The following is a 22768-nucleotide window of genomic DNA, read 5'->3' as shown; positions in this document are numbered from 1 at the left end:
ACAATTGTAGATTAAATCGGCATTACTTCACCATCCAATTATCCCAAATTAGTTCCAATCGTGTTAATTGTACATTAAAAAAACCTAAGATTCTCCAGAGGGAATGCTTCCTCTAAAGTTGCATCTATACCATAGTAATATAAATCTACCCGTGAAGCTTACCAGAGTGTAAAACAGCTGTTGAATCAATTCTTTTATTTATAAGACTAAAATATAACAAATAAGCCCTAGTTTAGAGTAAACCATTACTACTCGATGTGTTAGTAGTAGGACCATCGTTCCAAGGAAATCGAACGAGAGAGAAAGTTACAGGGGCATAGATTCAAAGATTTGACATGTCAGAGCCTTGCCAAAAAGACATAGGGCCTACTGGTAGCCTACATGTAGTTTTCTCGTTGTTCTTATTTTCAGCCATACTTGTCTACAGACTTGTCTATAGATACCAGTTTTATACTTTAATTCGCAACTTGCCGATGTCAATTTTGGCTAGGCAAGGGATAGGGGAAATATTCTAAATATTCTAATATTAATACCCCGAACTTGGCTTTTGTTCCAGAAAATTTACAGCATTCTGTGGTACGATTTTACATGTAGGCCTACATCATTGGAGAATGTAGAAGGATGCGGCAACTTTTATTATCAGGAAGGAGCTACGTGCGTTTTTCTCTGACGTCACAAAGCATAGGTATGGAAGTTGGCTGTTTTAAAGCTAGACGGACGATTGGGGTGTGCAGGCGCACCCCTGTGTATTAAACGACTCATAACCGGTCAATTTCTGGAAAAAAACGCTTCTGATACCACAGTGGTTTATGCAAAGGAAAACGATGAAAAGGCGGAGAAGGACGATGACCGCAAGTTTTTGTTCTCAGTTCGGTCAGCCTCGTTATTTCCTGCCATTCATATTTTGCTAAACGCTGTAAATGATGTCATGGCTCATGATCATTGCAAAGAGAAAGTGTCACTTAAATTTAAAAGCCAGTGGTTTTTATCAGTGTATTATATCGGACGCAAATGATGACGCATGCAAATAATACTCAAACGTCAACACCAAACCCGAATGTGGGCCGTTGACGTCACGTGCAAACAAATGGGCATCGAAATGAGGTTAGAGGTCAAAGTTTCACACGGGCTCCACTACCAAGGCGATGCAATGGCTGTGCCGCTGTTTCAGAGAGCAAGAAATCGGGGATATCATGGCCTAGATAAAGGTAATATAGCGAAAGGACATATTTTAGTGTAGATCAAGTCCGACGTCTTCATATTTTGTACTTTCAAATCAACAAAATCTTGAGGCATGCGAAGGTAGAACAACTCTGATGACCCGTTTGTGAGTGAGACTCGACTGTTCCAACTGGCGATCGATTGATTGCCCAGTATCAGAGTCACTCAGTACAGCAATGGGCATACTTGTCGCCGATGGTTGTGGCAGTGTGTCTATGAGAGTTCACTTGACCTGCATGCCGATAGTAAGCAATCCAGTCTGGTGATTAAGCCTAGCGTTCAGTGTAAACTGTGCTAGGAGATGGTCCTTTGTAAATCATTGGCGCGTGCGACGAGTCGTGTAAATATGTGTCCTCGGCCCCGTTGCTCACATTTACAACCGTACGCTGTACGTATTTGATATTTCTTTCTGTGTGACTATCGGCTCAACCGCCCGCATTGAATTTTGATCCATCTATTTTTCTGTATCACTATCTGATATGAACAAGCTTTTCTACCATTGAAAGCGTTTTTCCAGTCCCCCGGAATTCGCCCATTCACAGTAAAACGCCGACTTGCCCCAAGTGTGCGGGCAAATCTATACATGCGGATATAAAATCTGTAAATTGAACCATGGATATGTTACATCCATGATAGAACGAATAAACTTCAGCAGACTGTCTAACCCATGTCACCAGGTGAATGCGAAATTGAATAGGCTATCGCGTAGATCGTGGTGTGAGCGCCCAGTAACTGCATGCTTCGTTTGCCCGAGAAAAGCCGAGCGGCTGCGGTCAATCCAGGTAAACCATGGAGGTGGAAAGCAGACAAGGTTATCACTCGCTAAATGTTTACATACAAATCTTTTTAGGTTGCACAGTACCATGGTGCATGGCTTGAGGCAAGTCTTTTGCCTCAATGGCTGAAACGTTTACATACTGACTGTTCCGTTAGCCGCCTAGCTATTTTTAATCCTTCGCAAACTGCCAACCGAACTCTATGCCAGTCCAAAATTAGGGACACCAAGAACTAGTATCGCGTATCTTCCAAGTTCAAACAATTACAGCCATACAAATTCAGGTCTACGCATTTCTACATCGGTCGATTTATATACTCTTTAATCTGAGCTGTTAAAGTTTTTATTATGGCATCTGTGTTTGCAGATAGCATTGTTCAACTCACGCCCTGTATTCTGCAGGTACTGGCTGCATTTGACATAATTCCAAGGTCATCATTTATTTCTAGAAAATTAAGTTACAGGAGTTCCAACCTTAACCTACTTATTTAAATGGTTTATTTAAAAAAATTTCATATCACAGGGTATTTGTGAATAGTTTAGACTGCTACTGTATGTTGGAAATATGGAAATTGTTGAATTGAGTATGTTGGAAATATTTCTGTTATATCAGGAATGCAAATATTATTGAACATTTTAAGTCTACCTACATCGTTCATATTGATAGCCATATTCATGTGGTTTAGGCCGTGTCATAGTCCACCTATACTGCCGCATCAAATATCTGACATTTACGTGCATTATTGCATACCCTGGATTGAGTATGTACACGTAGCATTTGTCATAATCACACCCACTTTTCATAAACTTCAGGTATCGTCTATACGGTAGTTAATTTGATTACTTTCCAACATGTCACCATCTACAAATTGAAGGAAGGTTACATTGTAATTGCAGGCTGAATTCTGAATGAGAATGGGCCAAGTGACATTTCTGCCTCTTGCATTTAGTTGTATCAACCTGTTCTTATATGTATTGGCAAGTGGGTCTGTACAGTAAAATTTTATTGCAACATTCAGTCACAGCCATGGACATGTGTTGTAGTAGAATGAGTCCATTGTTTCATTTAGAGAGAAGAGAGAGAGAGAGAGAGAGAGAGAGAGAGAGAGAGAGCTATGAAATTATGGTAGTGCTGTTCGATCATAAAGTCAAAATTATGTGGCTGGTGAAATATGGATGATTTTATTACATATTCATTCTAGCAATACCAGGACCATTAAAACTGTATTTTTACACCAATATTGATCACATAGCAGTCATAACTTTGCCAGGTTGCAAAACAAAAATGATGGAAACGTAGACAGTTACTACAGATACCGTCTCATAATCATACATATCAGGACCACAATGCATTTCTGCATGTGTACCTCCTCATTGCCATTGGTCGTGATACACTTTACAAAGTTCACTGTGCCCTACATTTTGCATGTCCACAATGCATCACTTCTTACTCCATCCCTTGTTATTCCGCAGCCACCGAGGGAGAATGGAAGGGCCCATTCTGTTTCATACAGGGAGCTGACACTCAGTACGGAATGATTGCGGACTTTTTCACGGAGAAAGCTGACACGGGATGGCAAGAGGAAATTGAGCTCACCAGGAAAGCCATCGCTGCTGCCAATAAAATGACACCAAGGCCAAAATTTTTTATTGTCTGTGGGGATCTGGTGAATTCTTTCCCGGGTGAGGACAAATATTTATATTTTAATAGGTCACGGATAAATATGGATAAGGGAATGGGTTTGAAAACTCATTTTAAGAACATTTTATAGGAAAATTTGCTGTAGATTCAGATGGCTTCACAAACTGACAAATATCATATTGGAAGGAACATGCTATATTCAATGTATTCATATACAGTATCTTTTGATCATATTTCTTATGAAAAGTGCGCAACTGAAAAATGCTGGGCCCAGTTTTCTTTTCGAAAACAGTTTCTTAGGAGTCCCTCTTATAGAAAATAAAAATGGGACCCCTATCATTTGTAAATTGATCAGTATGGGTCCATTATACTGCAGTCTTGCCAGAAGGGTTTCTCTGATTCAATTGTTTATTTATCAAAAGAACAGTAACAAGAGAGAGATTAGACAATGTGTATTTTCACCGGTGGAAAAGTGACATTTTTCTTTGATAAAGCCGGAAGTTTATCAATGAGCTATGATCCCATTTGCTTGGTCATGCATCGTTGACTGCTTTGAGGTCTGACTAATCGATATCGAAAACAATGAGTTTAAACTAATGCTTGTAAGGCAAAACATGGTCACTCCACTGTGGGCAAAGGTAGATGTGCCACTTTTTCATCCAGACAAAAAATGGATTTACATAAAGTGTTTAGTTCTGAAACAGTTAGCCTACATATCTTACCCAAAAGAATAGCTAGGACATGCAAACCTGTGTGGTACGCACAGAGAAAATTTCACCTTGTTTTTTTACACTGAACTCCTGCAGTATAGTATGTTCTTTAAAATCTTGTCCCTACAAAGCAAGACAATTAGCACTTAATTGTGGCTATTTATCACTGTTCATAACTGGAAGCACACAGGGTATATTGTTTCTAGCAAATGACTGTACTATTGCTTTCTATGAATATCTATTCTACCGGTAGAATTGTGAATGCATCAGGGTATGAACTGTGGGCTGCATCAGCTATGCTCAAAGAATTATTTTGTATTGTCAGAAAGTCATGAACAAATGAATTTTCTGTATAAACCATTATTGGCAAATACAGAATAGGATCACAATGTTTGCAAGAGGAACAACAACATTGCAGGGCATTGAAAACCACTTCTCCATTTCAAAACAAGCATTGTAATCCCATAATGAGGTTCCAATTAGCATGACAAGAAAGCTTGAAACAACATTAGCCGTGAAGTACTTACACAACAGGGGGAAACTTGTTGAGATGGGTTGAATAGCAGTGAACTTCAATCAACAGTGTATATTGTCTGCCGATCAAAAGCACATTTGTGCTGTTCACTTTCAATGTGAATGTTATCTTCCAGATCAACAGTAAAGAAAATCCTCTTAGTTGTTAAAGTGTTACGTGTTTGAAAAAGTATAAAAGACAAACGTGGGATTTTGTTGCAAGCGTTTGGAACAATTGCCTGGGATTATCACTTTGAAATGAGTACTTTTGACTGTAATGTATCAACAGATATGTTCTTGCATCATTCTAACAGGATCTTGTTTGAACACAGAGTTTGTTTCCGATTGTTAACCCTTTGAGCGCCAAAGTCAATTTTAGTCACTTTCATAAAATATACCAAAGTCATTTTTTCCCAATGTTTTGCCAAAATTTTGATAAAAATCCATAGCCAATGACATATGATGTCCATTTGGTCCAAAATTATCAAGAAAAACACAGAAAAATTCATAAAAATGAGTAAATTTTGCACTAAAATTTTGGTGGGAAATATTACAGCATTCAAAGGGTTAAAATAGCAGTCTTCAATCACATGTTCTGGCATTTGTACATGTTATCATTGATTGTCTATGTGGTTTTCAGTCCTTTGTTTCTCCTATGAAAATTGTAAACGGTTACTCAATTTTGGCAGACATAAGAAACCCGCTGCTTTAGAGGGACAATAGCTGTGAATGTTGAATAATATTGCATTGTATTTTGATCTTGAGAACAAAGTACTCTTTCTTTTGCTGTTTGCAAAAAGTGTGTTGAGATACACAGTATTAGCCTTGGCAATTCAAAAGATTATGTACAATACATACTGTTAGGTTGAAATGTGAATTTAGATGCAGATTCAAATACAGATGTAAGCATTGGACAGCACACACATGCAGCATTGTGATACTGAACTCAAGGCATTTTTACAGGAGTTTGTAGACTTGCCCAATGTCTGTAGGCATACAAATATCAGAACAGAGTGAATTCAAGCACTATACTTGGGCAGACTGTCGCGTAGATGGTAGGATGAACATGACAGTTGGCCAGCTAGTAACTGCTGCATATGGCCAAGAAAAGCCAGTGACTATAAAGGGCCAGTCTAATAAGTTTGTTTGGAACAGTAAACTAGTTTCTAAACAATGCAAATATTATGGAAAATACACCAAAGGTACAGCCAATGGACCCTTTGATTAGTTTATCAACATTCTGGCGAGTACTACCAATAATAATGCTCTTTATTATCTGTCACATAACATAACAAAGAAAATCTTCTCTCAGTCACTGAACAAGAAACAATACATGCATGAAAAGCTGACAGACAGGTTTCATATAGATGTATTACAGCAATTAACAGCTTAAATAAGTTGATGGGCTATATATTGGTTTAACCATCCCAGTGAGTTTGAAATTTCTGCTGCTGATGGAATAAAAGATCCTTTCAAAACAATCTTTCTTGCTTGCAGTGTTTTAAATCTGTACACTTACAGATATTTCTGAAAAACAGGTATCACATAAAAATTTTCTGTAGTGACGGTTAGATACATGTAAACCTCTGCAAACAGATTTTTAAAAGAATTCCATTCTTGTCTTCTCAGGAACTGAAGGACGTGAAGAACAGGAAAAAGACTTGAAAAGAGAATTCATGGACCTTGACTCTGAGATACCTCTAGTATGTGTGTGTGGTAACCATGACCTTGGGAACACTCCTACCAGACAGACAGTAGCCAACTATGTTGATAAGTTTGGCGATGATTATTTCAGTTTCTGGGTTGGTGGTGTCAAGTTCATTGTTCTGAATTCACAGTTTTATGAAGATCCAAGCCAAGTGATGGAATTGAAAGAAAAACAGGATCAGTGGCTGGATGAACAGCTAGCAGGTATGGCATTGCGTGCTCAGCATTTCTGAGGGTTTTGGGAACATCATAATTCTGTAGCCTCAATCAGCTACAAATAAATATGTAGACATACTTTCACTGAAACAATGGATCTTACAAAAGTTCTATCAGGAAAAGGTGAAGTCAAATTAATGAAAGGGTAATTAATTAATTAAAGGGTAGTTTATTACAAATACCCTTCACACAACAGTTTTGTTTCTGGTATTTTAATCTCTTTCAAACTTGCTTTCATCTGGGATGTGAATATTTTGGTGAATAACTACACAGGGCAAAACATGCTTTTCAGTGTTGGAAGTAATTGTATGTAGACTCGTCCATAGTGATTGAGAAGTTCACTTGAACCTCACACACGACACAAACAACCGTGAACAAGGTCAATGGTGTTGCTGCCTGTGACGTAACAAGCTAATTTGATATAAAGGATGGAAGGAAGATGTATTACATCAGATATAGGGCACCCAGAGATCCCGGACAGAGTTGATAAGTTCTGATTCAAACACTCATGGAACTTTGCAAGTCTTTCAAACAGATATGTCCACAAATGTAACAATCTAGTCATGTTCATAATCTCTCAGACTGTTGATAGCAATGTGTGCCCTTCTGGTCTTCAATTTTGCCAATAATCTATAAATGCTGATCCATATTGTCTGTTGCGTGATTTGCCGTTTGGAAAATGTAAATATATCTGAAATTATTGAGATTTCTTTCTTAGATTTGTAGAAGGTATTAGATAACTGCACAACATTCATTTTCTGATTTTCTATTCTTGAAAACTAACTTGCATGAACTCTGTTACGTACCTTTGTAGCTTTATGAGCAGACAAAAATCATGAAGTGTTTTACCTTCAAAATGAGGAAAATTACAGGACAATCATATAAAAACAAAGAAATTACTTTTTAAAATGACCAGATATTTTTAAAATGTAACTTAATTCCTTTTTTGAAGTGTAACTTATTCCTGCTGTTCAAAACTGCATATTTCATGAATATTTCAAGTGAATATAGCAAGGGTTTGCCCTAGTTTGGATCAGCGCCCTCTAGACAAAGTTTAAGTTTTTCTTTTGTTCATGGTTCTAGCTTGTTGGAGTCCTTGCCTTCACAATAAAATCTTTACAATTGCTTAGGAATCTTTTGACCATTTCCAATATCTCTTCAGGTGCACAGACATCAGGTTGTAAGCATTTAGTGATATTCCAGCACATTCCTTGGTTTTTGGAAGATCCAAACGAAGGAAAGGATTACTTCAATATTGAAAAGGAACTCAGGCTGAAGATGTTAGAAAAATTCAAAAGTGCAGGTAATGATAATTATCAAACAATGTCATTTAATTTCACCTACATTTATTTCTGATTCAAATGTTAGAGAGAACTCTTTAAACGAAATATTACTATATAAATTTTTAATATCATCTAAGCATAATTTTTCTCATTTGTGAATCAGTTTTACAGGAAAAAGAATTTTGTGACTACATGTTTCTCATCATATGTTCCAACCTTCATTACATTTTGTAAAATTGAGAATTAAAGTGAATGCTTCTGGTTATAACTTCTTTCACAGGTGTAAGGACAATATTTTGTGGGCACTATCATCGTAATGCAGGTGGTTTCTATGGCGATATGGAAGAGGTGGTAACATCAGCCATGGGCTGTCCGTTGGGTGAAGCCAAGTCTGGCCTACGAGTGGTCAGGATTTTGGACAACTCAATAACACATGACTATTATGCAATGGATGATATTCCAGAAAGAGTTACTCTTTCAAACCCATCACTTTAATCAGATTTGTCCGTCTGGACAAAGTTGTGGGTATTAAAGCAGAATGAAGTATTATGACCCCTCCCCTGCAGTTACTATAATTCATGTTTCTGTAAATGTAGATGCAGTCACACAAGACTGAACAATAAGGTCAAACCATGTGTAGGGGTGAAAGGGTTCAACAATGGTCCACAAGTACCTCATTACAGATCCATGAAATTATCAATAGTTTATTGGAGGATAGAGAATTCTGGTACCCATTCTACATGTGAGACATTCTCCAGAAAATGAAGTGTCAGCGTACAGGCACATGAAAATTGAATTTTAAACTCATTTCTACTCTTGAAATATCCTTGTTGAATATGAACATCGAATATTCCGGATCACAAATGTAGTTTTACTTATCAGACATGCTATCAGTTGGCAAACAACCAAGACTTATGAATAAAAAACTGTGTTTTTATGTCAAAGGCTCACCTTCTGCTGAGAAATAATAACCAATAAGCAAATTTGATAGTTGCCTGTTTACATATTGAAATTTTAGTTTTTATTCATTTTAGTCACGTTTGCCTTTACGTAAAAGGTAACATGTCATGTTTTTTTATGAAATTATATTCAATGTGCTTTTAATTTCAGGGATACAGGAATTTGAACTTTATTCTTCCAGATTTTTCTGAGACTATAGCTGCATTTTGTACCAACCAATCACAATATTAGAGATGTATGTATAGCTTTGTACAGTTGTATTACTTCAAGTGCAAATACAATATGCATCTAAAGATACACTTATCAAGAAGAAGAATTTTCTGATCATTTTAAACAACAAAAATATTGATATGTACCTGACTGTTTTATCATATTTCTTGATGTGTGCTGAACAGCTATGTTTTCCAGTTCTGTGGAATTATGTCAGAAATGTTTACAAAATACAGAATATTTTTCGTTCAGCATTCAGTTTGCTCAATGATATTACTGGATAGTGTGATACTCCAGTGAATGTTTCAATATTTTGAAAGTAGTCAGTTATGTGAAAGAGATCTTCTAGGCTGCATTTGGTTTGATAACAGGGAAGAAACTGAAAAATTCAAAGAGATGAAGAAATATTGTTACCGTAGTGTCAGTGTTTTATAAGAAGCAATTAGAAGCCAGTGGTTCTACTCCAGAATAAAAAGGACCTACGTTGTTCAGCAGACTCAGTACACCCAAGAGATCATGTGATGGCTGTACAAACAAACCCGCGTGTAAAAAAATGTGTAAAGAAATACAGGTATTTCTGTGCGCATTTGTGCACATTGTTTTGTTTGTACCGTGGTCCATAGGAATTCCGGGTTTGAATTATTAACTGTACAATTGTCTGATGATTTACACCACATGGAAGTTCGTATTTTTTTATAGAGCATGCATTGCATTGTGTCTGAGAGATAAAAAGAATGATGTTTAAGTTTTTGTTCTAATCTAGTTGTATCCATATATATTTGTAAATACCTCATTCCAAAGTAAAATTATGATTTCGTGTATTTTTAGTCCCCACGGACACCGTCCGGGGGGACTTATAGGTTTGGTCATGTCCGTGCGTGTGTGCGTGCATGTGTCTGTGCGTGCGTGCGTGCGTGCGTCTGTGCGTCCGTCCGTCGTCCGTTCACGCAGATATCTCTGAGATGCCTGGAGCGATTTCATTCAAACTTGATACAAGGATTACTTCATATGTCATACAGATGCACGTCAATTTGTTTTGTGATACGATCCAATATGGCCGCCAGGCGGCCATTTTATTACGATTTTTTCATGTACAGAGCCATAACTCAGGCATGTTCCAACCGATTTTATTCAAAGTTGGTACAAGGACATTGACCAATGTCATAGATATGCACGTCAATTTGTTTTGTGATACGATCCAATATGGCTGCCAGGCGGCCATTTTATTACGATTTTTTCATGTACAGAGCCATTACTCAGGCATGTTTCGACCGATTTTATTTAGAGTTGGTACAAGGACATTGACCAATGTCATAGATATGCACGTCAATTTGTTTTGTGATACGATCCAAAATGGCTGCCAGGCGGCCATTTTATTACGATTTTTTCATGTACAGAGCCATTACTCAGGCACGTTTCAACCGATTTTATTCAAAGTTGGTACAAGCTTATTGACAAATGTCATAGCTGTGCACGGCAATTTGTTTTGTGATACGATCCAAAATGGCCGCTGTGCGGCCATTTATTAGGATTTTTTTCATGTACAGAGCCATTACTCAGGCACGTTTCAACCGATTTTATTCAAAGTTGGTACAAGGACATTGACCTATGTCATACATATGCACGTCAATCTGTTTTGTGATATGATCCAATATGGCCGCCAGGCGGCCATTTTATTACGATTTTTTCATGTACAGAGCCATTACTCAGGCATATTTGCATGTTTCGACCAATTTTATTCAAAGTTGGTACAAGGACATCGACCAATGTCATAGCTATGCACATCAATTTGTTTTGTGATGCGATCCTTTATGGCCACTGTGCGACCATTTTGTTACGATTTTTTCATGTCCTGAACCATAACTCAGACATGTATCAAGTGAATTTATTCAAAAGTATTTTTATCACAGACCTAATGAAGAGGACTCTATCCTCTCTGAGGACCTGTAATCAAAATACCCATTAACAAGTGGGGACTGTGTCATCAACGATGACTTGTTTGACGATGATTGTGTATTTTAAACTCAACATGTGTAAAGTTTATGAATTATGCATCAACAGTGCTGCAGACAAACAATAAAACATGGATTTTAATGTAAAACACAGTCATATGTTCCTGTTTCTTCCATGTACAGTTCAAGGTGATGTTGAAACCTCGCACAACCCATACCGTTTTGGAGGTTTTGTCATTCTAAAAGGATACACTGGTACAATCAGGGTAAACCAATATTTTGATGTATTGTGCCGATTGGGGTTGAAGTGTGTATATTTTGTGTGTATGTATTGTATATAAGCATGAATGTTAGTATATGTGTGTGTTGGTTCACACCATAGGCAAAACTATGCACATGCACACACATACAGACACACAGGCACACACATACACATCAAAAGTGTGTGTATGGGAATACTGTACTTGATGCAGAATTGCAAACCAGAATGATGATGAAAGACTTCAAACATTCTTGATATTACTGGAGTTTTAGACACTCATGCAATCAAAGTACTGTACTACTTTTCAATGCACTATGAGTGAAAACAACACAAAAGTGATTCCATCAGATTTTTCATCGATCAAGTCATATGGCTTTCGTAATAACAGGGTTATGAATATGTAAGTGTGAAGTATGAGAATAACTGTGCAAGCTGATCCAAAAATTCACAATGTTTACTGAACAGAGTTCAAAAATCCTATATATATAGCTGGCCTTGGTTTATTTCTGTTATGCATGGCTCAGTGACCCTATGCCATCCTCAAAGCATGACTTTGGTTCACTGACCACAAAGTCAGTGTTCTGTAACTTCATTCCACGTCAAGTTGTGGCTAGCAGAAATTACTGAATGGATAATATTGATCCTATTTTGTGCCCATAATATTCTGTATGTTTCTCTGCGGTCTATGATGTGTAATTACTGCTAATGTGCCAGTTAGGTGGTTGTTGACTTTCACATGTTGTTTCAGCATAGACCCCAATTGAGTGTCTATGGTTTGAGAAGTAACTTCCTCTACGATGAGCAATAAGTGCTCAAGTCAACTGTAACGTATCTCCACTTTCACATTCAAGACCATTAAATGTGAAATACACATATTTTTTAGTATGTATTGCCCACCGCATCACCTCTGAGTACGCATCTGTAACTTCTTAAAGCAAATAATGAACAGTACAAAGGTGAGCAGTCTTTTTATAGTTCACAGTCGCCTTTAACAAATCAGTCCACCAGATGCACGTACAGCTAACACTGAGGTCAGCAAAGTTCAAAGTTCAGTATATATGTGTCATGGCGGTTCCGCCGTTTCAAAGAGCAAGAAATCGAGGATACTACGGCCTTGACAAAGGTAACTTTTTGAGATCATCTGTAGTTCATGGGCAGAGTCCTTCATGTGAGATTCTGGTACTGTTGTTTTTTTTTTATCTTTTATTGTAAATCATCATGAGCTTATAAGAAATATATACAATGCGAGGTAAAGTGTAATGATGAAATACGATACAGTCTATATCTTGAAGAGGAGTATTCACATTAAATTAATAATTTTCTCAAAGGTTTGTAATACATACTCTTTGTACCAATCTGCTTTCTATTTTATATCTCAAGATGAATTCGTTTTTAAGTATCACTTCAACTGGTGTATTTGTGTTAGTTATCCAATATTTATGGATGCTCCATTTACCCAGTAAGATAAGAAGATTAACAATACAATCCTGTTTCTTTAAGTTTATGTCACCACAGACCTCTGTAAAAATAATATTGGCTGGTGTTATATCTACCTGTATCTCAAAATACCTTGAAATAATGAGTCTTACTCTATTCCAACACTTGGCAGCAATTTGACAATGTATAAATCTATGTTCTAAAGAGTCTATCTGTTGGCATATTGGACAATACATAGAATCCTTTAACTTCCAAAAATACAGATACTTATTACATGGTATTAAACGATGTAACAATTTCCATTGGAACTCTCTAAGTTTTGTTTCTTTTGTTAAATTGTAAACATTAGTCCAGATTTTGCTGCAATCACTCAGTGATTCAAGAGGCGTCACATTAAGATTGTTGAACCATTTCAAGAGCTTATTACCAGCATGCGCTGAATACATTTGTATGAGATGTGAATACAATGCTTTACAGGTTAATTTATGAAGTGGAGAAATAGAATTACAGAGACGTACATTAAAATCATCCCCTGCGGTGCGAATTGCGTAAAAACAACGGAATTTGGAGGACCAACCTAACAGAACCTGATTACCAGTCTGACTAGCATTGCGGTTCACTACAAACCATGCATTTAACACATTACATAGAAATCTGGAAGAATACGTAATATGTTTTCTGGAATCGTCTTCCAAATTGTAAACTGGTGAAGAAGGTTACTAGTAGCATCTAAATGAAAATACGACCATGGTAAAACAGACCAAGTCACATCTTTACAATTTATCAATCTTTTCACCCACAAAGCCAACATGGCATCGACTTGACACTTTACATTTGCGTGTCTACACCACCAAGCTTGTAATCACTTTGGATAAGTTTGTTAGAAATTCTTCTTTCCGTTTAACAAAACTATCAACAAGACTTTGTACTTTACAACATACATCCCTTGGAATGCCAATAACTGATGAAAGATACAAAATCTGTGAATAGCAAGAGATTTAGTGACAAGAATACGGCCATAAATTGTGAGTTGTCGTCTTCTCCAAGTATTTAAAATTGTTTCCAGAGAATTAAGTTTACTGTCCCAATTCAGTTTTCTACACAACAGATCGTCATAACCAAAATAGACCCCCAGAGTTTTGATGGGGTCGATTGTCCAACTAATATCGCCAACCGTGTCATTACAATCCGTCCGACAACAATTTACATGGCGGCGTTTACATCCCAGCCCAACTTATAGTAGAATTGATTATATTTTTATCTCTAAAAATCTTATAAGTGACACAAAGACTGTAGACATCAGACCTGCTTTGAAAACTGACCACATGGCAGTGTATTTTGAAATGAATGTGAAGAATAATGACAGAGGTCCTGGTGTTTGGAAATTCAATAAGTATTTACTGCAAAAGGACGACTATGTCAATAGAATTCGTCGTCTCCTTACAACTTGTGGTACTAAATATCAAAATGTTGATGCCAAGGTTAGATGGGATTTAATTAAGAGGATGTTAAAGAGTGTACCATCACTTACTGTCAAAATACAACAAAAAATAATAACATCCTTATCCCAGAGTTAGAGAAACAACTGCATATAGCAGAAAAAAACATGATTTATGAGCCATCAGATGTTAACATTGAGACTTACGCAACAATTAAACAGCGTTTAGAAGATTTGTATACTTTACGTGCTGAGGGTGCGCAAATACGCTCCGGGCACGATGGGTAGAAAAGGGAGAAAAAAAGCACCAAGTACTTTTTGGGGCTAGAAAAGTCAAACGCCTCTAAAAAGGAAATGAATGTCCTCCATACTTCTGATGGTAATCATGTCACAGACACTGACGATATTCTTGATGGGCAGAAGAAATTTTATCATAATTTATACAAAGCAAGACAAATTTTAAGGGATACGAATTTAAATGATTTTCTTGGAGATACACCTGTTCCACAACTGTCAAATGATCAGATGAATATTTGTGAAGGCGAGTTATCTGTTAGAGAATGTTTTAAAGCATTATGCAGTATGCCTCAAAACAAATCCCCAGGCTCTGATGGGTTGACTGTGGAATTTTATCGTTTTTTCTGGAATGATATTTGTGATTTTGTTTTGTCATCCTTAAATGAGAGCTATCGGAGTGGAGCACTTTCGTATCTCAGAAACGTGGTGTTCTTACACTCCTATTTAAGAAGGGTTCTGAAGATGATCTCAATAATTGGAGGCCGATTTCTCTTTTAAACATTGATTACAAAATTGCTACAAAAGCCCTCTCTAATCGTCTGAAACTTGTCCTCCGATCGCTGATCCACAGTGATCAAACAGGATACATGAAGGGGCGTTTTATTGGTGAGAATGTCAGACTCATTGCTGACATCTTTCATTATTCAAAGAAACACAACACTGGAGGTGTAGCCATTTTTATTGACTACGAAAAGGCTTTTGATAGTGTCAATTGGGACTATCTTGATGAAACACTACAACGCATGAATTTTGGGCGTTCTTTTCGTCAATGGGTGAAAACGTTCTATACCGATATTCAAAGTTGTATCTTGTATAAAGGTTGGTGCTCTAGTTACTTCAAGCTAGAAAGAGGGGTCCGTCAAGGATGCTCACTTTCAGCTTTATTATTTGTTATTGCAATTGAAATGTTGGCATGCAAAATCAGGCATGATAAGAACATAAAAGGGTAACGTTTACCATCTCATAATGACCAAGTTAAAGAAGCAAAGATTTCTTTACTTGCAGACGACACAACTGTTTTTGTTCAGGATATTACCTCTGTAAAATCTGTTCTCACTGTAATGGAAAAATTTCACGATTGTAGTGGTCTGAAGTTGAATAAGAAGAAAACCAAGGCCTTTAAGTTGGGCGCTTTACAACTGATACTGTTGTTTTTGCTGCAGTAAGATTACAAATGTCACAAATAGTGCTCTGTTTTTGTCATGTGTACACGGAGAGACTTGATTTCTATGTATGTAGGTGAAGGCACAAACTATTTTTGTACCTGTTGCATTAACTATGACTAGTGCACAGTCTACCGTGTTTATCTACATGTAGACGTTGCATCATAAGCAGTAGGGGGATAAGAAAAGGTTTTATATTAAATTTCTCTAATATTTATACCCAATGTGAGAGAATCAGTATTTTTTTAGTTGTTAATTGAACTTTTGATGAATTTAAAAGGGAATAGTAAAACAAAGAAAGATCACAATACAAACCTTGAATGTCGGTAACAAATGAATCCTACTTTCTGACATATATATATATATTAAACATAACTGCATGTCTTGCATACGCTAGAATGTGTGAGAATTAAAACAAAGCTTTACCTGAACTCTGGTCATCATACACATTTTTACATTTTTAATAAGTTGATCATGAAATTTTTGTCTTTTAATAGTGATTTTTATTATACATTATAGCTGTTTTCTTTTAAAAATTTTAAATTATCAGTAGGGTACTTTGGCACAGTGAATATTTGCTCTGAGTAACATACTGTATTGATCAGGGGCCAGGAAAGTTTTCTTTTGTATGCATCTTAACCATGTTACCATAGAAAACATGTACCATCATGCATTGTAAATTTACCTCAGTCTGGAGCAATGTCACAACTATCATCATGCACAATCGTCATTGGTCTGTTTGATAATTGCATATTGTTAGTTTTTCCTGATTTTTGCCTTTTTTCCTGTCATTTTACAGCCACTGAGGGAGAATGGAATGGCCCATTTTCTTTCATCCAGGGAGCTGACATTCAGTTCGGAATGATTGCGAAGTTTGTTCCGGAAGAAGCAAAGCGAGGATGGCAAAAAGAAATTGAATTGACAAGGACAGCAGTAGCTGCTGTGAATAAAATGAAACCAAGACCAAGATTTTTCATTGTGTGTGGTGATTTAGTCCATGCGTTTCCAGGTGATCCACATTAACTGCTCTTGATGATTGCTTTCAATATAATCCGTGGCATTATTAGGCCAACCGAATTTGAATGTCGAAATCGAAGAAGGAATTCTGAAATATCGTCATATTTCTTTCTGTGATTGTCGTTTTAGAGTTGGCATTTCCAACATCGGATTTAACATGTCCTTACGCCGTGCATTACGCGGCCAGCTTATATGATGATGATATTAGAGAACGAAACGCGTATTAGCTCGAAATCCAGCACATATGCAATGTTCGCACGAAACAAGTGAGAAGATGTAAAGACCATCGCTTTGCAGTATGCTAGGAATAAATCGAATATCGAAATTTGGTGTAGAACAGGAAGTTAATTCGTTTGTCATTGTTTCATTTGTAAAGGCGGAGCCTCCTTTTAAAAGGGCGCGAAACCGTGGTTGTGTCGAGTCACTGTGTAAGTGGACACCAAATAGGCAACACGCCGGCACACGCTCCAGAAACTGCCACTTTTTAGTTTTTACCGGCCGCAACAGGGCAGAAAACTGCCAAGCAGTCAGCGCGAAGCTGCTGCCGATCGAACTCTGTGGTAATATTCAAATTCTAACGCGACTGGAAGATGATTTTTAGGAAATTCGAGCGTTGGTGTTGGGGAATCAATGACCATTGCCGATTTGAATGGACTGTCAATCAAACGCTAACCTTGTACGTATAAACTCTGTTTGCAGGATTAGCAAAAGAAACCAAAAGGTTGAGATCAGTTTGTGTAATTAATGATATAGAAATCAACATCATAATCAGCATAATGGCCAAGTGTTTGACTGGGAGGAGAACTCCACTAATGCGAGAACCTCGGATTGAAAATTGCGGCTTTAATGTTGACATTGACCTGGCGTCGCAAGTCGGGACGGCTATGCCAAACATAATAAGTTTCAATTTAAATGAAAGTTTCAGTCAGGCATATTTAATTCCAAACGAGTTACTATGCTTTTTTTCCGAAACAGACGGCACATGGTCACCATGCCCCCCCCCCCCCAATCCCAATAGAGCTGTTATTGAGTTGCGTTTGCCAGAGTGGACAAAGTTTCAGGGTATAACTACTTTTCGGCTAGATGCGTTCCTTATTCAGAATAAAATAATTGATGGGGGTTTAAAAACACGTAATTAATTTGCAGTTCTCTACAGCTCGATATCTTTTATACTTTCCTTTTTTTTTTCACTTTTCCCGGGATCAACTTGAAGAAGTGACTTTATGTAACTATCATCGACTGACAGCCGTTCTAGATCCATAGCTGTCCTTGTGCCAGACTTTCAGATCAGCCTCAGGCTGAGTTAACAGCGGCTCAGCATAGACACCAACTTTCGGGTTTTATCAGAAAGTATCACAAGGGCAGGAAGGAGCGCGCTTTTTACATGTAGACACCAGCTATTGAGGAAACCGTTGACAGTATAGGCGCGGATGGATGTTTTGCCTGAAATGTATCAGTCTCAGTGAGACGGGATTATCACTAAAAATGTAACATTGTTGGGTCCACACCAATATCGAAAATCGCATATCCGAAATAAGGGGCAGTGTATCAAATTGCAATATTCGATTTTGTTTCACGCATAAGACAGAACACGTCGCTCAAGAGCAACTACTTCATGCGCAATATTGCTAGTCAACACTCGTAAACATCAATTTAAAGCCGATTCCACACAAATGTTTTTCTCTTTCAAAACTAGAAAGATGCCTGGCCGCCAAATGTATCGCAAGGCATTTAAAGTTCAAGAAAAATATATAGATATCATAATTACGAAGTATGAATGTTATTGATAAAACCAGTTTAGGGTATTTCATCAGAATTGAGTTCACTTTCAGCTCTGCAATATTTGGAAAATCAAGGACACAAAATATATATATGTCCCCGAATTCAGTTCGGATGCTCTACCAACTGAGATAACGGATCAGTTGGATCGACTTGCGCTGTGTGTGTGTATATATATATATATATATATATATATATATAATATATATATATATATATATATATATATACTGGTAATTTAATATTGCATTTTCCAACTGACCACATTCACTTAATTTGAACCTGGCGATATGTCAATATTGCCAGTAATTTAGCCAAAGTTCACCAACGTTCCATGTGCTGTCAAGGAACATAGGCCTTAAGCATGTTAAGAAATTCATTGTAGCACATTGTTCTAACTTATAATAATTTTTAAATACCAGTACCAGAACAGCGTAGTTTTAAAATACAACTTTAATTTGTTAGGAAGGATAAATTAGGAATTTATTTTTATTACAGGAACTAAGAATAGGGAAGAACAGGAAAAAGATTTCAAGAAAGAATTCATGGACCTTGACTCTGATATACGCTAGTATGTGTGTGTGGTAACCATGACCTTGGGAACACTCCTACCAGACAGACAGTAGCCAACTATGTTGATAAGTTTGGTGATGATTATTTCAGTTTTTGGGTGGGCGGTGTCAAGTTCATTGTTCTAAATTCACAGTTTTATGAGGATCCAAGCCAAGTGATGGAGTTGAAAGAAAAACAGGACCAGTGGCTGGATGAACAGCTAGCAGGTATTGGAATGATACATCGATGTGTGAAAAGTTCACCATAGACCATGGTTTTAGTTTTTCTGAGCTTTTTATGCTCTTAATATAGTGTGCAAACTGTAGACTAATTAGCATACTGTTGCCAAGTCATTTACTAATTTTTATTTTCATATCAGAATGATGCTGGTTTTTCTCACATGCCAAGATACATATATTTTCATGCTATAACTTGATGTTATATATTAAATTATGAAAATGAGTTCAAGGAATATCCTTTACCTTCAAGTCTCCTAGGGCTTGGAATTTTAGCAATAAAATCATCAATGTTGTTTATCATATTGTAAATGAAATACAAGAGATTGAAGTGTAACTGCAGCCCCATCAGCAATAAATTAATTTCTCATGTTCCAAATTGTATATTTTACAGAAGTGAGTCAATATATAATATCTGATTTTATAGTTTTCATTATCAATTCCTGCCACTGCTCAGTATCTAACTGTTGTTTTTGAAATTGTGTTTTCTACCAAAAAAAAACTTTTTGCAAAATTTTCCTTTATGACTTTTCCTATCAATTAAAATGTTCCGGCCATTCTTCCCATCCCCTAAGGCTACAGTCTTCACAGAGCTGTCTTACCAAACAAGTGAAAGTGCGCCCTCTAACAATACGGTATTCCGACTTTTTGACTCAATTTCCAAAATTATCTGAGGGTCAGTCTGCTAAGTAACTGTGCGTCAATGAATATTTCTCTAATATTTATTCTGATGCAAAACATACAATTAACAGTTCTTACGTTTTTTATAAATCATTCTTCTTTCTTTCTAGAAGATTCAAAGTGTAAACATATGGTGATATTCCAGCACACTCCATGGTTTTTGAAAAGTCCAGAGGAAAAACATCTCAAAAATCTCAACATGGAAAACGATCTAAGACTGAGAATGTTGGAGAAATTTCAAGATGCAGGTAAGTAAGTTATCAAATCTTGTCAGTTTCAACTTAAAAACCATGAGAAATACTTAAGATATAAAATTTTGTGATAGCCTAATCAAATCTATTGATTTTTAGAAGTTTGACCTTGAGTGCATACATATACAATAAAATACAGATTACTCCATTTGTTTTTGTTGTATAAATCATATTATATTTATATAATTGCTTTTCTTCATAATAGGTCCATATTCTGCACCAGGCCCATGTACAGTGACAGGAAATTTTTAGTCTTTCTATTTAATATTTGAAGCCATGCTTTATCAAGTTTTTCCATGTGAATCAAAATAAGAAACACTAAGAAAGTAAATTTAATGTCTTTTTTCTGAAATCAAACCATAACAGGTGTCAGAGCAATATTTTGTGGACACTACCATCGTAATGGAGGCGGTTTCTATGGTAACATGGAGGAGGTAATCACGTGTGCTATGGGATACACAAAAGCACAGTCAGGTTTGCGAGTTGTTAGGGTTTATGAAAACACTATCAAGCATGATTTTTATGGAATGGATGATATCCCAGAGACACTGTGTCTCTCTGAAGCATCAACCTGAGAGTTGTATCATGGTACGTATTATTACAGACAAAAACTTAACTCTACAAATTTGATGTACTTCTATGGGTATTTCCAATCGCCATGGACACAGTGTGTACGGAGTCAGGATGAGAAGACTGATGGAGTAAATAAAGACTTACATTAAAAATGCTTTTCTTGGTCAGATTTAAAAGATCAAAACAATATTCTCGTTCTAATATTCTTCAGGAAACTAAGATTTTCATCTCAGGATCATTCTGTTGTTTGTCAATAAACATTATTTCCACAACATATGACACATTTGCTGATAAGACTTTTATATTTATATCACATTTCTAATTCCAAAAACAGCACAGCAGTGTATATCCCTGTCATTAAATGGGGATTTTATCTGTGTGTGTAAAAGTTTAATTTACTAATGTTGTCTAATGGGTGCATTCATTTTTACCTTGTCTTGTCACATAAGTCAATTAAGTCAACATATTTCTGAGCAATCAACCAGAGCATTTTATGAACTTCTTAATTCGGTCAAATCCACCAGAAATGCACTTTTCAATCACTTTCTCAGGCTATATAATTGCTTTTATCAAGGTTTTCAAAGTTTTTTATGTTTCTCCTTTGAGATTGAAAAGAATTGCCTAAAACATTTTAGAATTTACTTTTTCTCCTAGTTGTTTGTCAATTATTTTGCCAACCTAATTTGTCCTGTGACTGCATTTTGTTCTTTTACATTGAATCCCTCCTGTTGGTGCTGATGGAGCTATGGTTTAAATTGCATCACATGCATTGGAGTTCAAAATATTAAAAACACACATATAAATAAATTAAATGAATAAATGAATAGATGAATACACAAATCTCGTGCTTTTGTCTCCTTTTATGACAGAACTAAAAATTTACACACATCATGAAGATTTAATATTAAATGCTGCAATTGCTGAAATTTTAATATCACACTATTGTTAATTTTCAGATTACAGTCTACATAAGATGACAAAACGTTTTTGCAGATTGCTAGAAATTTCCAATTGTATGGGCGCCCTCTATTACAAAAGACTTGTAGAACTTTTGTTTTTCTTACTCAGGCGATCAAGAGCAACCCGGATATCTTCTTTGAACTTCTATCGCATGGCTAAAGCACAATTTTATCAGATATACTGTCATCTGCATCAAGATGATTTCATGATAAGTATTTACAGTGGTATTTTGAGTTTTGATACAAGACTATAGCAACCACTTACAAATAACTTTAAAGATAGTTTCCTGCAAAAAACGTATCTTCATACCCACAAAATGTGTATGCATGATACATGTACACTTATGTAAATCTAAAAAAACAGAAATAGCTGCAATTTTTGAATACATACCGGTAGTCTTGTGAGTTAACTTTTCTTGAATATTATAATCAAAATTAACGAAACGTGAATAATACTGTGTTACTGAAATAACAGATATCAATTGTTATTCTGGTTTGTTCAAAAAGTACACATAATTCTTAAGGAGCAATCTGAAAATATCTATCATCCTTAGCAAACATGTCATAATAATGCACTCTGTACATTGTTAGGGCTATCATTAATTGGAAGTGTTTCATCTTTATCCATTTAAACAATGTCAACAATTTTATTTGGCTTAAGGAGAAAGGCTGTTCAAAGCTTTCTTAGCCATTTAGTGTTGTGAAAATGAGTTGTTATCGACATTATGGGCATGTTATATATGTACATTTCTGGGTTACAATATCACTTGCTATCTCCTGCTTTCATGTTTCTACAGATTATTCAAGGTAATTTTTTACTTAGATTATAATTTTGTCTATTTGTCTTTATGTATTTTAGTGGCTGTTTCTCTGTATGTTTTTGAATATGGTCAATTCTTTTAGTCTGAAATAAAGGCCATTACACAACAATAAA

General features: G+C 36.3%; 2 protein-coding genes across 3 annotated transcripts; both read left to right on the top strand.

Annotated features, from left to right (window-relative positions):
- Positions 1 to 1076: 1076 nt before the first annotated feature.
- Positions 1077 to 11342, top strand: LOC139151864 (serine/threonine-protein phosphatase CPPED1-like). The gene is made up of 5 exons (XM_070724893.1): positions 1077 to 1208; positions 3470 to 3679; positions 6491 to 6772; positions 7947 to 8087; positions 8348 to 11342. The coding sequence occupies exons 1-5, from the start codon at positions 1088 to 1090 to the stop codon at positions 8560 to 8562; spliced, it is 969 nt and encodes a 322-aa protein (XP_070580994.1). The 5' UTR covers positions 1077 to 1087; the 3' UTR covers positions 8563 to 11342.
- Positions 11343 to 12475: 1133 nt separating this feature from the next.
- On the top strand, positions 12476 to 21661 carry LOC139152388 (serine/threonine-protein phosphatase CPPED1-like). 2 transcript variants are annotated; one of them, XM_070725515.1, is made up of 5 exons: positions 12476 to 12574; positions 16586 to 16795; positions 19081 to 19361; positions 20162 to 20299; positions 20669 to 21661. In XM_070725515.1, exons 3-5 carry the CDS (start codon positions 19313 to 19315, stop codon positions 20875 to 20877), a joined length of 396 nt encoding a protein of 131 aa, XP_070581616.1. In that variant the 5' UTR covers positions 12476 to 12574; positions 16586 to 16795; positions 19081 to 19312; the 3' UTR covers positions 20878 to 21661. The 2 variants fall into 2 exon arrangements, with proteins under 2 accessions (XP_070581616.1, XP_070581617.1); XM_070725516.1 differs by having other exon boundaries at positions 20165 to 20299; positions 20669 to 21313.
- The last annotated feature ends 1107 nt before the right edge of the window (positions 21662 to 22768 follow it).

The sequence above is a fragment of the Ptychodera flava genome, chromosome 15 (genome assembly GCF_041260155.1).
Source record: "Ptychodera flava strain L36383 chromosome 15, AS_Pfla_20210202, whole genome shotgun sequence".
Lineage (NCBI taxonomy): Eukaryota > Metazoa > Hemichordata > Enteropneusta > Ptychoderidae > Ptychodera > Ptychodera flava.
Note: the sequence above shows the minus strand (reverse complement) of the source record. Positions and strands in the feature narration are given on the sequence as shown.

What these genes read in the sequence shown, in the direction of transcription:
- LOC139151864 (XM_070724893.1), top strand. Translation starts at nt 1,088, where the DNA reads ATGGGCATCGAAATGAGGTTAGAGGTCAAAGTTTCACACGGGCTCCAC. An exon ending in GCTGGATGAACAGCTAGCAG is followed by an intron (nt 6,773 to 7,946) that starts GTATGGCATTGC and finishes ATATCTCTTCAG; the next exon opens with GTGCACAGACATCAGGTTGT. An exon ending in AGAAAAATTCAAAAGTGCAG is followed by an intron (nt 8,088 to 8,347) that starts GTAATGATAATT and finishes CTTCTTTCACAG; the next exon opens with GTGTAAGGACAATATTTTGT.
- LOC139152388 (XM_070725515.1), top strand. Translation starts at nt 19,313, where the DNA reads ATGGAGTTGAAAGAAAAACAGGACCAGTGGCTGGATGAACAGCTAGCA. An exon ending in GCTGGATGAACAGCTAGCAG is followed by an intron (nt 19,362 to 20,161) that starts GTATTGGAATGA and finishes CTTTCTTTCTAG; the next exon opens with AAGATTCAAAGTGTAAACAT. An exon ending in GGAGAAATTTCAAGATGCAG is followed by an intron (nt 20,300 to 20,668) that starts GTAAGTAAGTTA and finishes AAACCATAACAG; the next exon opens with GTGTCAGAGCAATATTTTGT.